General features: G+C 41.4%; 1 protein-coding gene across 3 annotated transcripts in view; it reads right to left on the bottom strand.

Moving 5' to 3' along the window:
- RAPGEF5 (Rap guanine nucleotide exchange factor 5) overlaps positions 1-17,143 on the bottom strand; it is a 230,985-nt gene that overhangs the window by 17,598 nt on the left and 196,244 nt on the right. For all 3 annotated transcript variants that reach the window (XM_064575177.1, XM_064575178.1, XM_064575179.1), the window contains 6 exons: positions 14,429-14,526; positions 11,112-11,234; positions 9,300-9,478; positions 4,254-4,344; positions 2,051-2,101; positions 1,128-1,215 (listed from right to left, as the gene is read on the bottom strand). In XM_064575177.1, the coding sequence (XP_064431247.1) occupies positions 1,128-1,215; positions 2,051-2,101; positions 4,254-4,344; positions 9,300-9,478; positions 11,112-11,234; positions 14,429-14,526 (630 nt within the window). The remainder of the gene's footprint in view (positions 1-1,127; positions 1,216-2,050; positions 2,102-4,253; positions 4,345-9,299; positions 9,479-11,111; positions 11,235-14,428; positions 14,527-17,143) is intronic.

Genomic DNA, 17,143 nt, shown 5'->3' with positions numbered 1-17,143 from the left:
ATGAAGCATCTGCATGCCTCAGTGGTGTTTAATAGAGTATTGTTTCAGGAAGATTCTTGCTTTATACTTGATGCAGAATGGATGAGAGGCTGCCGGGATCACAGCAACTCAGTAATTCTGCAAGCTCAGGTTGTTCTAGGGAGAAGCCAAGGAGGGAATATCAGCATCATTGCCAGTGGGGGTAGCGATGGGGGCGGGGTGGGCTGGGAGGAGAATGGCCCTGCCATCCAGCAAACTAGTTCCCGGGCAGCTCATTTCCAGAATCACATTTATGAGTCCAGTTATTGGGGCCAGACCCAGCAGAAATTACAAGCCTCTGAAGGACGGAGGCTATATAAAAAAGTCTTCCCATAAAATCCCTTGGAAAGAATCAAAATATGGCCAAGAAAAATGACCAAATCCCTTTTTCCTGGAAAGCACATAGGTAGGCTATATACTGAATGTTAGCACAGGCCAGATTCAAAAGAACTTCCTTATAATGAACTCCCTTGGTTTGAAAGAGACCACTGAGATCTCATTAGCAAATTTAACTAACATGTTTCGGGATAAATTATTTGGTGCTCTACAGAAGAGAAGTCAGTGGACCAGCTTGCAGCCGTTACATACTTTCCCAAACGGATGCCACTCCTGGAAAGACAGTACATTCTCCACCAGTAATTTTCATAAACTATATTGCTGGGGTTGACCATAGGTATGTCTCTCTCACACACCAGCAGCCTGGCAAATTAGCTCTTGGAAATATAAGCTGCAAATGCAGAGCATGATCTCTGTTTGGGTTCTTTTTCTCAGCCCTCTTCTTAGTTGAATTAAGTGGAGGGTCGACTCCAAGAAAATAAGACTGCACTTAGAAGCAGAGCAAACCCAAAACACAAGTTTCCAGTGCCAAGTTCTGGGAGTCAGGTGAAAATGCTTTGGTATCTCTCAAATACAATTAAGTATTTCAGCTACCTAAGATATAACGGAGCATGTGAAAACCGACAGCGAGCAAATGTGGTTAGGTTTGAATGTCAAAATTACTCTAAGGAAATATACCAAGTCTCTCTCTCTTTTTTTTTTAGCCCTGTACAGTTACAGTGATACATTTCTGCAGATGCAACTGGACAGCATAAAAGACAGAAAATTGTTACCTTTAAGCAACAGGGGCATGAATGGGATTTTGGGTGGTTTCATCTTTTTGAATGCATCTCTGTAGGCTTTGTGATTCAAGGAAGGATCCTGCCAAACCAAGCGGATTATAAAGAGAAAGAAAAATCAATGTGCTATAGAAACAATTCTAAATCCACTTTTGCTATACAATTTGAATATGATGTAGATATCGAGAGGTTCTTTCTCAGAACAAAGTAGATAAAGGTCTCCTAGGAGAATAAACTCACTAAATTAGGGCAGGAAATGTAGGCAATGAATAAAAGTCAACTTATTAGTTTACAATAATGGGAAATGACTGCAAAAGGGAGGCACCTTTTGATTGCCCTATTATTTTCCTCAAATAGGTTCTTTAAGTACAGTTTCCTCTGCATAATTTCTATCACGAGTTAACCCCAAAGTCTTTTGTAGGTACACTGCAAAGAAAAACCTCCCTCATAAAGCACGGACAATACATAGAAAATAAGAGAACACTGTTTTATTGTGTTCTGACAAGCACCTAGACATTTTAAAAAATCTAAACCTAAGAAATGGTAGAAAGGAGAAAAAGGAGAAAAGAATCATGCATAAGATATTGACTGCACATTCCATTTATACCAATTAATTTTGTAGACATTTGAAATGGACTATATACTTAAAAATCTGCATTCTGGAAATCATGTCAAAAGGACCATTCTCACTACCTTTCTCCATGGAGAGGAAGAAGCATTAACTGCCAACTTCTTCATAAGAAGGAAAGCTATAGTTTAATGTACAAGTGATCTAGTCTACTGTACTAAGTGATCGAGACTAGTGGTCTAGTCTAGTCAGACAGGGTGAAGTGTGGGTCCTAGCCACTGCAATCTAGAAAGAAATTCGGCGCTATCAATTGATTTGAAGAGTAAGTCCCGTTTGGCTCACTACTTACTGTTAAACTTTCAAGTTCAGAGAAAAGTTTCTTAAACTTCCCAGGGATTTTCTAAAATCAAACAAACAAAATACAAAGAAGAAAAGGTCAAAGAAGTCTGTTACTTTCAGAGGCACCAACGGGGAAAGTTTATTAAGCTGAGCTTCCATGTATCACGTTTCTGACCACAAACACCTCTATCATTTGATTCTACCCTGATTGCTTCTCACTATGCAATCCTCATCATTCCTTAATGTGACATTCCCTTGGAGTGTTGCTAAAAATAGTTTAAAATAAGTAACGGCCACATGACTCAGGGATCTAGCTGGTTAGACATTCCACACACTGGTGATTTTTCAATACAAACTGGGATTTCAGTTCCATATCCCACTTTTGGCGAATGCTCTTGACTTCTCACAGAGTCTTGCTGAATGGGAAATAGTAATACTGGCTGGCATTTTTTCTGCTTAAATGATATAACTGCATTTCACAGCAGAGGGTTAAATGGTGAAAGGCCATAAAAACCCTAACTGACGAAGCCTGCACACCAACGGGTAGGATCGCTGAACTGCAAAGATCCCCTACACCAGCAGGTGGCATGGGAAGTCACAGAGGGTAGAAACTCAGGCCTTCCCTAGTAGTCAGTCAATCTGAATTTGAATTCCCATGCTGCCCCTTTCCAGCTGGGTGGTTTGGGGTGAGTCTCCACTTGCCCTCCTGGGGTCCAATGGGAATTGGTTCTGGACCTCCTCCATTACCACACACTCTGTTCTAATTGGTCCGGCCCATCATGGATCAGCCATGGCATGGATGCAGAGCCCTGCACATAGTAGGCCGTCCACATGCCCATGAAATGCATGCTGTTTGAGTTGAATTGAATTCTTTCTCCTCTCAATTTCTGCACCTCAAGCCTTCTTTCCAGGTTTAATTCAAATTCCACTCTCCTCTGACCCTTGCTGGCCATTGGTTTCCCCCCTGCTCTGATGGATTGTGGCAATGGTTGTCCACCTCCTTTCATCTTATGATGCACGCGCAGGTCTTGTTTGCTTAACCAGGGCAGGCAAGCCTTTCCTTTCTTTTCTTTTGCACTCCTCTAAGGAGCACTGACCCTGACCTCAGGTCACCACCACGCATTCCAATGGAGAATGGCCCCTGATGCAAAGAAAGTGAATCCCTAAGATGCTCAGAGCCCTGTGCTGACATCTCATGTAAGAAAAAAAATAGTTGGCCTATCTTGCAGGAGTGAGAACTGGGAACCATATACAGAACGAGTAGTGACAGGAGCTGAAGCTGAGGGGACTGGAGAGAAGCTAAGGAGAGCGCATGAGCCACATGCAGGTCAGGGCCATCAGGGAGCAGCCTTGATGGTGAAAGAGAAAGGCGGAGGGAGAGAAATGGTACATGCAACAAAGTAGCCAGTCAACAGGGAACAGAGAGAAACAAACAAAAGCCCAAAGAAAGAAGGTGATGGGGCCAGGGGGGAGGCCAGAGCCCTCTATCTGTGTCTGGCCACACTCAGGGATGCCCCGGTTTCAGCTCTTCCCACATATGCCCTTAGAGTCCATGTCCCAGAGCTTGGGTTAACTTGAGTGGGCCTCTCCATCTGAGAACTCAGGTAGACCCCATCATGCAACAGGGACACAGAGAGAACCCAAACTTGGGAGACCTGAAACTTAACACTTTGTGGGCCCTCGTTGAAAAAAAGAATACAAAATTACTTTACTTCTGCAAATTTTACAAAGGTATACATCATCCACGTGAACACACTGCCGGGGGGGGGGGGGGGGCCCTGCAAGAGAGAGGCCTGGAAGCTTACATTCACTAGCATCTCAGCAAATCTGCTTCCCGACATGTTACCACTTTTGAAAGGACCAACATGGGGCTGGAACCACACAATCATGGCAGCAGAGCAGAAAAAAAATTCTACCTGTGGAGCATTTTACAATTTTTATCTCCTTCATATATATATATGTTATGTATATGAAAATACATATAATATATTTCATGTATTTTATATAAATAATAGAACCATTTTGAAGACCATTTGATCAAAATAGTCCAACCTGACACATTCATTTTTAACTTTTTTTTTCCCTAGTAGTACTTATTTAAACCATCTAAATCAATTTATTTTAAAGAAAGGCCTTTCACTGGAACATTTTCCGTTCAGTTTTATTTATCTCTAACACCCTCTCCCCTTTCCACATGGACCCCCAAGGCTCACCTCCCAGGTCTGTGACAGCCGGCTGACAGAAGCAGTGTTGAGACCCATCACAATAGCAAAGAAAGAATTCAGGTTTCTCTGGGCTTTGCAGCTACGGAATAAAGAAAGCACAAGGTACTTGGAGCAACATCCTTTTGCCAGATGACCACAAAAGATAAAGCTGAAAAGACTCTCCCAGGCCACAGAGTTCAAAGTCCAGGGCAGCGATGAAACTCTGCTCCAAGACCAACACACACTGAGTGCCCCTGTGTGTGTGTGGGGGGGGAGGGTGTCCCCTCCACCGTTCCTCACACAGGTGACAGATACCAAACACTCCAGCTCATTCTTACCTCTAGGAAAAGATCTGTGCTCCAGACACCCTCTGGACACTTCAAAAGATTCCTCCTTTAAAAAAATCTATTTTGGATGATACATTTATGATTTCAACTGAAAACTCTTGAATTCACGTTTCTTTATATGTAGCATACTCTCATTGTAACAGCTCTCTTGTCCCATCTCTGTACTCAGGATGCTGTCGTTATGTTTTGACAGACAAGCCCCTCTCACCTCACCCCTCACCAGCCCAAGCTCCCCCTGCCATGACATTCAGGTGCATTTTCTTTGCCATCCACCATATAGCTACTGTATTATGTATCTATGTAAAATATGGCATGTATTGTGGGGATACTGTCCCATGTTTCTCATTTAGAGAAAAAAAGGCGGAGATAAAGTGCAAAATAAAATCACATTGAGCTCCATTCACTCTGTAAGCTTATCTGTTCTGCATAACGTCAATCATGCCCTTCAACCTAATTGGTCAAAATTCCACTCATTTTCAAAGCCTGCGGAGGAGGCTTGGTCTCCCAGGTCAGCCAGGACAGCCTGTGGGTTCCAGACACTCCTTCATCTGGGGCATTTTAAAAAACCACTTCTCCAAGCAAAGTTTTTAAAATTAAGGAATTACTCTAACTTGATAAATATGAAGAAATACGAAAGTGCTCAACAGTAAGTCGGGGCATAAAAAGTACCAGCTTGTCCCAGAGCCCCCTCTTTTCCACCGCATCTCCACCAGGGGCTCATATGGAACTTGGGGACAGTGTATGTGTAACTCCAAGTCCTGCTTTTTCAATTACACTGTGTTATAGCGTGTATTATTAATTCTTCACTATCATCATGAATGTCTATATAACTTCATCAAAAACATTTCATGATTTGTTTACTTATTCACCTATTGTTAACATTTAGGTTATTCTCAATTCAATTCAATACAGAATGCTACAATGAGTATCTTTGTGCATAAAACTTTTTAACTGGATTTATACTTCCTTTAATTAAGTGAGACATTCAGTCATTCATAACATGATTGGTCAAAAGCTATCTCGACGTTAAAGGTTCTCGACACATACTAAAAACTGTCCCCCAAAACGGTACAGCTTTCCGGCAGCATAGGCTGCATATGAAAGTATCTAGTTCAGAGCCGGGAGAATGGATGGGGCTGCTTCCGGAGTAACACACAGAGCTGGCTGTGCCTGGCAGGTCCTCCCTAAGGGGGCTGCTCCCAGGGTCAGTCGGGGGCTGCATACTGCCCAAGTACAGCTGGGCCTGGGCTCCAGGGCAGACAAGGTCCCACCAGGGAGCATGTGGGAAGTTCTGTCCCCATAATAGTGGAATGTGGAAAGACACTGCTGCCTCCATACCTAGGGTCCGAAGTATCTGGGGTAGATACTGTCCTGCAGGCCCCTCACTGCGGAGCCTCCATGGGCATGGGCTGTGCCTCTCAGAGTCTTCCTTGCCCGGTGTCTGGCCCTGCCTGCAGCTCTGGGGTTGGCGAGAGGACCCGAAACTCAGTCTAACTGGCCCCTTCATCTGGTTTCTACCAACTTTCTCCTGGGTGGACGCTGCTGGTATATTCCATGAATGAACACATAAAGATGCCTCTGGGTCAATGATTTAGAAATCCACCTGTTTTTGTAAATTATCGGTGATCAAAGGCATCCATACTTGGCCTCTGCTTCCCTTTCTGTCTCATCACCCCCCTGGAAAGTTCACACCAGCCAGAACAGACGTGAGGCAGCTCCATGGCTTGGTGTGCTGATTTGAGGTTCCTCTGCGGAGAGGTTCCTGTGGTTGGGAGAACTGTCCCGCCCCTGGGCCACAGGCACCTCTGTGAGAGGCTCTCTCTGACTCCCAGGTCCTCCCACTTACTACATGATGGAAGCCCACGGTCCTGTGATTCCTCACTAGACTTTAGGTTCCTCACAGCTAGAGGGTATATCCATTTCATTTTTATATTCTGCCCGTCACCCAAATACCCAGGATACAGCAAGCCTTTCGGAGAGCATTTGCTGGAGTTGAAAACAAGACTTTTTGGGGAAATGGTTTTATTATTATTCATTATAAAAAGGTTTATTACTCCTCTTTTTATTTGGCATCATTTATCTGTCTGGAATCTCAGACAGAATTCTCATCTTTTTATCTTTTAGCTCCCATCAACAATTTTCCTGGCTCAGATCTCTTTTGTAGTTATACTTACAATAAAAAAAAAAAAAAAGCACATATAACTAACGTCTGAACCTATAGAAAGAAAAAAATGCTTTCTCTAGAAGACAAATTGATACAGTACAAATATTGGATACCAATCTGGTCTGGAATCCTTTGTTACCAAGGTTCGTTCATTCCAGGATAAGAACAAACTGACACTGAAACATTCCAGTTTAGCAAACATTCCTTTGTCTGTGTGAGGGTATAAACTCCACTCAGCCCACAGAGGTGGGGGATGGGGAGGGCGAGAAGGAAGGAAAACATGAATATGCAAATAGATGCCTTAGGCAGGGGAGACACTTCATGATCATGGAAATTACTGTTTTCCCTTGGTTATTCCTACTAGTGTGATTATGAGGAATTTAACTTTATGTTTCTGTTGGCATTCTATTCCATGGGCTAGGGATGGAGAGACCAGTACAGTAAATAATTCAAGAGCATGGGGCCATATGGAGAAGATGTGAATATATTTCATTTCCCTGAGGATAGATATAATCTTATACTGGAACTAAGCTGTGTGGTGTCATTTTACTCCTTGGGACATTAATGTCCCATTTCTCCAAATAACTGGCAGTTATAAGAAAGCTTTTGATCCAAAAGAGCCTCACCTTTATGAATTTCACAGGCCATTTGGAATGCACTGGCCAAATAAAAAAAAAGGAATATTCACCATAAAAACTGTCCAAGATTTAGGAATATCTGTTGTATCTCTCTCCTTCCATTCCCAGTCACACCAAACACCAGGTTGGGTACTTCTATTATCTCTTGCTAGGTAAACAAGATACCCTACTTCTGGGGGGTCTCTTTGCCTATAGTTCAGTGTATGTGCTACCTTCAGATCAACCTTCCTGAGGGACAGCTCTGATCGTGTCAGTCTCCTGCACAAAAATTGCAATGAATCCCTGTCTTCTCAATTCAACCCAAACTCTTCGATCTGAAATTCAACATCCTTCACAATTTGGTTTTATCTTCCTTTGCAGATTAATCTCCCACAATTTCTGTATAAATAACACTCCATTCTGGTGAAAGTGGATGAGGCTCCTTTCCCTGACCATATGCTGTCTGCCTCCACTGAACCTCTCTGCCTCCCTCCTCCAGTGAGTTTCACCTCCATGGAGAGTAAGCACTTCGGAATTCTTATCTGTCCAGTTCCCCCCAGAATTCAAACACAGCCTTGAATGCTACTTGTTTGCGAATCCTCCTTTTCCACATCGTTGGCATACGAGCTTCCCCCCTCCAAAGCCCCAGCAGAATCTGATCTCAGAATAAGGCACCCCCTGTTCTAATTTGCACATTAGCCATCTGAGTTATCAAAGTACCCCTTCAGCAGGTTGCAAACTCCTCAAAGGCATGGATTGGGTGTAGGGTCAGTCTGGTTTCCCAATGGAAATGCATGGTTCCCTTGCAAGGATCTGTACAAGTAATGAGTGATCAATACATAGTTCCTGAACATATTACACTGCTGTATACTCCAAAACTGTTTGATGTAAAAACTATTTTGGAAGACAAAGGAGAAATAAAATGGGAAATAGAAGCAACTGGGAAAGATTCTCATTCACACTGCCTACTTCTTTTGGGAGGCTGTCCAAAAAGCAGTCTCAGGATACTAATCTGGTATTTTAAGAGATGCTCTCAGCAAGTTAGTAAAATGTCATTCAACTAACCTTTACTGAGTCACTGCTATTTACCAAGTTCTGCATCAGACATATCAGGTTTGATTAGTCAATGTTTGATTAGTAATGGTCCCTGTCCTCTGGAGGCTAACACAGCCAAGTGAAGGGATTCTATATAAACAGAGAAGTTTAATAAATATAATAAAAAAGTTAAAAGGGAAAAAGCACGTGTGTGAGGGAGAGTGGGGGCAGGGAGTAGTTCACCCTGCATCTGAAAGTCAGAGATGGCTTCAGGAAGGAAGCAACCTTTGACCTCGGTCTTAAAGAATGACAGCAATTTGCAAGGTGGAAGTGGTCATTTCGGCAGAGCCAACAATGCCACGTCCAGGCCTGGAGGATGGCATGCGTGGGACAGACAGCCATTCAGAGGGGCTGTAGCATGGCGTGCACCCAGTGGGGGAGGCTCCGAGTTCAGGTGGGACCAGCCTGGGCTGGGCCTGCTGAGGAATGTGCAAAGTCCACACTGTGGGCATCAAGCAGCCAAGAACAGAATCCTAGAGTGCACCTGATTTGCAGTGATTCTACCCTCTCACGTCATCTTCCCGGTTTTCCCAGCCTGCTGTAGCTCGCTGGCCACACTGTAGTGCAGCTGAGGGACAGAGCACGTGGGCGCTGGCTGCTTAACCGTCCTGCAGCACGGAGCAGGGGGTTGGAGTATTTTGGCATTGACTTTAAAGTATAAGCACTTCAGATGCAAAGACATAAATATTCAAGCACAGACCTTTTCAATCATTTGGTCACTTAACTCAGTATTCTACTTTTACCTTCTAACCCTTCTTATCATCACAAGGGGAAAAAGTGTACTCTCTCAAGGAGACAAGAGGAATTGCCCTTTTCACCGCCAGGAACTCACTGTGCAGCGATTTTGATGAATTTTTTCACCAGCTGCACTCGCTTGCCCAGCTGGCTGCAGAGCAGGATCTCCGTGGCCACCCAGAGCTGGACTTCATTGCATCTCTGCAGCAGAAGGCTGAGGTTTGCGGTGTGCTCCCCACTGCCTTGTCGGCTGAAGGTGAAGTAGATCAGCTCTTGCTGCAAGAAGATGGATTCACACCAGCATTTATTTTTAGCACAGAGACAAGCTGATACAAAAGTCAGTCCATTTTTAAGAGCTGCCTCAGTTCGCCACTCTCATAATGTGTCATGAGAATAGAACAATAGATTCCATTTGAAACAATGCGGTTTTAGAGATGCCTTATTAAATAATGTGCACCTAGAATCCTCAGGAAAATCTTATTTTAGAATGTGCAGATGATACAGTTTTACATGAAAATCTAAGAAGTTCTAAAGTTTAAATCACAGGCTGAATCAAATCCAAACTTCCTGAACTTGTTATACCGGCAAAAACAAGTAGACATGATTGTCACTAGTATAGGGAGATTCTTTCGACAAGGGCTCTCAAATTTTAGTGTGAATCAGGATCACCTAGAGGCCTGTTACAACAGCTCGCTGGGCCCCATCGCCCACATTTTCTCATTCAGTAGGTCTGTGGTGGGGCCCCAAACCGGCATTTATAACAAGTTCCCAGGTGGTGCTGCTGATGCTGTCCCACTCTTTGAGAACCACGGATAAAAGATACAGTAAAATCATAAACAGAAAGAGAGTGAGATTAGGGCTAGGTCCAAAATTTACAAAATTGAGCAAGACGAGTGACTATTTATATAGACTGATCATATGCAGAGCAACAGAAGCGATTTGTTTTTAAATGAAGGGGTGTACGCACTCTCCCATGCTCCCACTGAGAGAGCAGCACAAGCAGGGACACATCCTACTCTTACTAACATTTCCAAAGACACAAATCATTTAGCTTGAAGGAGTTCACTACTTGCTTAAATTTAGATGATAACGTTGGCATTTTTTTAATGAGGACATTTAAAAGACATTCCAAAATGAAAGTGAAGCTCAAGCCCCAAGTTGGGCATGAGTTTCTTCAGAAGGAAAGGCTGTTTTGTAATGAAAAATTTCCCTACATGGCAAAGCAAATGCAACATATGGTTGCACAGAGCTGTCTCATTTTTCATCTCCTGATTCCTGTGAGCCTTTCCACTGGCTACATTTATTCCTTAGTTGTCAGTAGTATTTTGTCCCTAATCTATTATCTTATAAATGTTTAAGCTGTCTTCAAAGGGAGGGTTGATGAACTTAAAAATTTGAAATATATCTCCGAAGTTTCAAGAAAGTACTTTAAGTCTTGCAGCATAGTCTAAATGTATAGAATGTTCTTGAGGGAAAGAATGACTCTATGTGTATGCTGGTATGTGCATAAATATGATTCTTGTATTGCTACCATGAACTTTATGGAAAAAATAAAAGAATCAATATCAAAGTTGTCAAATGTAAAATGGCTCTTCAGTTTCATTAGAGCTTCATAAACATGCAAATATTAAGTATTCACACGTATAAAAATACAGCATTTTTATACTATACATATGATTACATTAGGAACAAATAAAGCATGATCATGTATTCTGATTTTCCTAGGTTTGGGTCAGTCTTTCAATGTATTTCAAGTCCCCAAAAATCTTTTGGGCTGTGGCATCCTAAGCATAACTATATCACCGGATGATGGATCTTCTTAAAACTGAGTCACATACAAATACTCTTCAAAAAGAATGCAAAGTTAAAATAGCACTCACATTTTTTATCTTTTCACTCCTTAACTTACCTCGTGAATCGAATTGAAGAGACTCCAATCAAAGTTCATTAATTCCAGAGCAAGATCCCAAGTGTTCATTCCCAAAATCCTTATCGACCTTTGCTGTGATTCCTCATTTTCTGCAAATGGGTTCTAAACCGACAGACAGAAGCAGAAGGATCCTCAGTAATTCCCAAATGTTTGGCGCTGAACTGGCTGGCCACAGAAAAGCCACTAGAAGCCCAGATTAGGAAAGTAATCTTGTCTGAGTGCACTTAATATTTTCCCTGGTCTGTTCATCTTTGGTGAGTTACAACCAATTTGGGAAACAGCCTTGGAAACGGCAGAATGTGATCAATGATACTTCACTGAGTTAGCCTGCCCCTCCCCCCAGACACACACACACACACACACACACACACAAGCCCGCGCGCACATGCACGCATCCGCAAATCTGATTATAAAACACTGCCCCAGCAGACAGCGTAATGAAAGCGAAAGCCCTGAAATCACTTTGGCTTCTGGTAAGAATTAATGTGCCAGCAGGTCAGTATAAAAACAAACAAAAGAAATGTCATGGTGCACTTCAATAAAGACAGACATGGCTTTTGCAGGAAATACGTTTAACAAGCCTCATCCCAGACACACATTTACAAATTTTATTAAAATGCCTGTGGAAAGTGAAAAAAAATTTAAACAAGAAATAAAAAGTAAGTTACTTCATTTATACCCCATGGCGGATGATTATTTTAAGTATCTGTGGCTTTACCTACACAAATAGGTATGAGTCTGGTAATAGCATTTCCTTAAAATCTGGCATGGAATTATTAAATGTCACCAAAACTTTAAATATTTTGTCACTGTTAAATTTGTTAAAAATTATTTGGCATTTAAAAAAAAATATTTGATATTTTCTAATTAAAGTACAAATTCTCCAGGGGCATCTGGCTGGCTTAGTCAGTAAAGCACATAATATTGGGGTTGTGAGTTTGAGCCCCACATTGGGCTTAGAGTTTATTTAAAAAAAAAAAAATTCTCCCATTGAGGGGTTGGATTTGAGTAGTTAGTGATGTTAAAATTATTAATGACTTGGAAAAAAAGATGGGACTTTGCAAAAATAAATGACATGCCAGGATGAAGAGAATATTTCAGGTTCCGAATATTAATTCCTATTTTAAAACTGCAAAGTTATTTGCATTTTACAAGTTTTATTGTTATGAAAAGGTTTCCTAATTTGAAGGAAAAAAAAAAAAAAGACAAAAGGCCTCCCCAGAGCTTCTCCACAGACTTGATTCTTTTCAGTGCAGGTCAAGGTACAAATTGTCCCTGTAGCCCAGAGTGGGACACAGTGGGGAGCTCAATGAGGGTGGACTGAAAGAATGCGTGTGCAAATACTGAGTAGGGGAAAGCCCACGTTTCTCATGGCCTGATTAGTTTGGAACCAGATAGATGCCATGCTACACTGCAGGCATTCAGAGGGAGAGCCAAGAGCTGGGAAGTAACATAAATCTCTGCATACTAATTTGGAGATGTAAGGATATTTTCACTTGGCTTTTTATCCCTCCTGCTTTTTCTCCCTAAATGCACCCTTTGCCCTGGTACTGCCCTCTGGTTGTCCAAGGCTGTCTACGGCCCTCTCCAACAAACACTTCCTATTTCTCTAACCCATTCATTCAGGGCTCTAATTCCCACCTTCTGAGAAGAGTAACTCATCTATATGTAAGTGGAGTGGGTGCTAATGGTTCCGCATGTTATCTATCCTGCCCTTAGAATATTCCATTTCAACTGAAATCTTTCGGAGATAAAACACTGAAAGCTAGGATTCCAACAGGGGAACCTCAGGCAGGATGCAGAGTTGGAAACGTTTGAGGGCAGGATGGCAACTGGCTTATCTGGGAACATACTTCAGAGCACCCGTTTATTCCACTAGGACATTGCTTAGGCCTGCCTTCTACTCTTCTGAAGCTGGCCCCAGATGGTGGTAGGAGAGCTCTGGAACTACCAAGAAGTCTATGGGTCATACGAGAAAGGAGGGCATGGAAGACAAGAGTGTGAGTTTCCACCATCATCCAGGAGCTCCACAGAAGCCAGAGGGTAGATCGTCCTCCTTCATAGGGAGGGTTAAAGTTAAGCCAGTCTCACTGTTTACTCAAGGATGCTGTGCATCCTGTTCATCATGGTTCCCTGATGGAATTACCTCATGCACAGACACAGGACCTGTGACCTGCTGAAGGACACTCTGAAGCAGAAAGGCCCAAGTAAGACAAAAGTTTCCCTCTGCTTTGCTCCCTCATCATATACAAATGAAAGGTATGTTAGAGCTTCAGAAGCAAATATTGGCCTGGAATCCTAGCACTTTCCCTTACTTGGCTGCAGGAAGCTAGAGTAAGGGACTCCGCCTCTCTGAACTTCACAGGGTTACTGGGAATATTAAATGAGATACTGTATGTAAACCACCCAGCACCTAACTGTCTGGTAGTAAGTGCCAAAAATGACAATGATTAGTATTCTGGTAGGTTGATACTTGTAGATAATTTTACATAAAATATTTTTATTATAAGCAGTTTGGGTTAACCCATGTGGTATATACATTCCTCAATTATAAATTCAACAGGAGTCGCCTAGAAAGAACCATCCCAGTCAGTGATGGCTCCGTGAAATAGACTAGGACCATGTCTCTAGATGATACTATCACCATCTGGCAGAGCCTGCTCTTTATGGGTGATGGGTCTGAGGCCTGATCCTACTATGCAGAAAGCAATCACAAGGCTGAGGTTTTTAGGAAAGTAAGAACGACAAATCATCTGCTTAGGTGTAAATGTTCTTACATTTGAAATGAAAATAACTTACAGCATGGGTTCTACATTTCTTCCAACTCTTACTCCTCACCGGCATCCCATGTACCATTGTTATGAGCCTATCCTACAGAGGAAGGCTGATAATTGACCCTTTCTTCCAGGGAATGGTACACTCAAAGTGTGCCAAATAGACTGACAAACAATACAGTCTCTTTCCCCCTAAATTTGCACAGGGTACATTTCTCAGCCTGATCTCCTCATATCCATCAAAAAAGAAGGAAGGGAATTAAGATTAATGGGGGGGGGGTTACTTCTCTCATATCCCTTGTTTCAGAGGCCCAGAGGGAAGCAGGATTTGACTCAGGAAAGGCTTAGGATTCCTCAAGGTGTACCTGTCTTTGATTTGCAAAGGTGGTGTTGTTTGCCAAGTATATTACTGGCCAGAGGAGGAAGTAGCTCAATGTGTTTCTCTAACATTCATTATAAAACATACAAAAATACGACTTTAGTCTGCTGTTTGTGTTTCAAGTAAAGGCTAAAAGTCCTTACCAAAGTGTCAGCTAGGTCTTTTCTGTAGACATATATCCGACCTGATGCTTCCAGGGATTTGGAGATGGCCAAGTCATTTGGCTGAAGTTCATGCTTCTCTTTATTAAAAAAAAACAAACAAACAGTAATTAGAAACACAAGAACAGTAGTAGGCATACACAGTATATCTAAAGAGTGAGAATTGCCAAAGAAAAATATTTAAAAGTACATAGAATGCAGATTTAATTCAGTTCTGCAAACTGTGTTCAATGGCACCAATGGGACCATGGACATCACTGCTCAATATCCATAAAGTGGAAGCCTTTTGCAATTCCTTCTTATAATATTTAGTCATTTTTTTTAGAACACAGTTTAGGAAAGAAAGTAAAAATCACTCATAATCCCATCACTCGGGGATGCCTGGGTGGCTCAGTCCATTAAGTGTCTGCCTTTGGCTCAGGTCATGATCCCAGGGTCCTGAGATTGAGGCCCACGTCGGGCTCCTTGCTCAGTGGGGAGCCTGCTTCTCTCTCTGCCTTTCGCTCCCCCTGCTTGTGTTCTCTCTCTCTCACTCTCTCTCACTCTTGCTCTCTGTCAAATAAATAAATAAATAAAATCTTTTAAAAAATAATAATAATCTCATCACTCTAAGATAACCATAGGATGGTAATGTTGGTAACATTTGGGTATGTTTTTGTTCTGATCTTGATGTAAATGTGTATAAACAACATCCACGCATACATATGATTGCAATTATTTACACATATGCATTCATAATTAGTATGGGTACATACATATACATTTGCAGTTATTCCATATATGGTTTTATATTCTGATTTTATTAAGCACTTATCCACTTGTCAAAATTAATTACGTATGTCATATTTAATTGGTTACATAACAGTCCATTGTACCATCATGTAATCTTTCCTCTATTGTTGGCCAATTTAATAGTTTCCAATGTTTTTGTCTTATCAATTAGATGGCAAGATACATATAAATACTAGCATGGGGTCTGGCACATAAGAGGGGCTCGATAAATGGGATCTATTATTACAGCAGCCATAATATATACTGCTGAAGTCAGCATCCTTATGCATAAATCGTTGGCTGCTCATAGATGATTTTTAAAAATAGATTCTCAGAAATGGAATTACTAGGTCAAAGGGGAATGAATATTTTTTGAAGTTTTTGATACAAACTGCCAAATTGCTTTCAAATTCTTACACTGACCAATACTGTTCATTCCTTGTGGTAAGTTTGCTATTTAGCTAAAACCAAAAATAGATTCTCCATTTATTTTAAATTTCTTGACTACTGGAAAAGCCAAGTATTTCTCACATATTCTTCTCTTTCCCTTATTACAAATTATTCCTGTCCCTCAGCCATTTTTCTACCATCGTTGGAGCTCTCTTATAACACAATAGCCTTCTTTGTAGAAAAATGTCCTCCTCTTAACTACAAATTACAGATGGGAATTGACTAAACTAATCCTCAAGTTTATTGCACTGTAACATGATCAGCTTCTAAGTCAGCCTTTTAGTTACCCAGCATGGTTGGGGAACACTATATTCCATATATCTTTTTCTAGATAACTTAATCAGTTCAAAGACCAAATTTTGTTTTGAACATTTCTGCTTAATACCAAGTACACAAATGATAATCCAATATATTCTTTATGGCCCAGCATTATAAAGATCAATAGCACTTCCGTGTCAGGCCATTGACGTGTGTGGTAAATGATCCCACATGGCTGGGCTCTGAAGTTCTTCCATCTCTCCTCCCTCTTTCTCTAGCTTCAATTTCTTGCAGCCTTGTGTGTGCCTATGTTCACCTTACATCAGAATTTATGGGAGCCATTCTGCCCTTGCTACAGAATAAAATGCCATGGCTCTCTGACAGTAACTTTTCCATTTTCTGGGAAATATTTTTTTTCTTATTTTCAGGTTTGTCACTAAACTCTAAAAGATAAAAGCTCATAGAATTTTAAGCTCTGAAAAACTAGGCAGGTAGGTTTCTGTTACTACATACATTATACCTACTCAGGGTATAAAGCTAGAAACCTACTGAAAGCCATGAGGATAATAGCCCCAGTCCTTTTAGAAAAATCCACAAAACCTACAATATTTGCAACATTTTCAAACTTTTTTTGACAAAAAGAAAATAAGAGTAGATCTCACTGTCATTTCATTTTGAAGTAGTATCTAAAACATTATTTACTAAAAATTAGGTAATAGAGCAAGGAATACATTAAACACTGTTTTTCTCCTTTTTCTTCATAAAGCATTATTGTTTGGAAGATATGAAGCTACGGGCGGAAAGGTTCTTAACAGACCAAAGTACTAATTGATGGGAAATGATGGCACATTTCCAAATCTGTGGGATAATTCAGGAGATAAGCTGGTATTTCTAGAGAAGATTAGCAATGAGTCTATACACATTAGAACGACATTGGCCTCCCTGATGAATCTAATTTAATAGAGTGTAAAAATGGTATTTCATGGCCATCAAATAGATATTGGATAGTAAAAGAGCTAATCATTACTTTCCAGATTCACGTGTGGCCCTGGGCTGAGTCTGAGTCAGCCCCAAGGGAGAGGGGTCTCAGTCGTGCTACCAAGTTCACTCAGGGTCCTTCCTCCTCCAGAATGGGGACCTGATGACTACTTTCTGTCATGGTACTTTCTTGAGAGGCAAATGTTGGTTTTGATGAAGCATAATATTGTTTAGAATCAT

The sequence above is a fragment of the Mirounga angustirostris genome, unplaced genomic scaffold (genome assembly GCF_029215605.1).
Source record: "Mirounga angustirostris isolate CCGP_5_RB_7025 unplaced genomic scaffold, mMirAng1.0.hap1 SCAF_12, whole genome shotgun sequence".
Lineage (NCBI taxonomy): Eukaryota > Metazoa > Chordata > Mammalia > Carnivora > Phocidae > Mirounga > Mirounga angustirostris.
The sequence above is the reverse complement of the archived record's forward strand: the minus strand, read 5'-3'. Positions and strand labels throughout refer to the sequence as shown.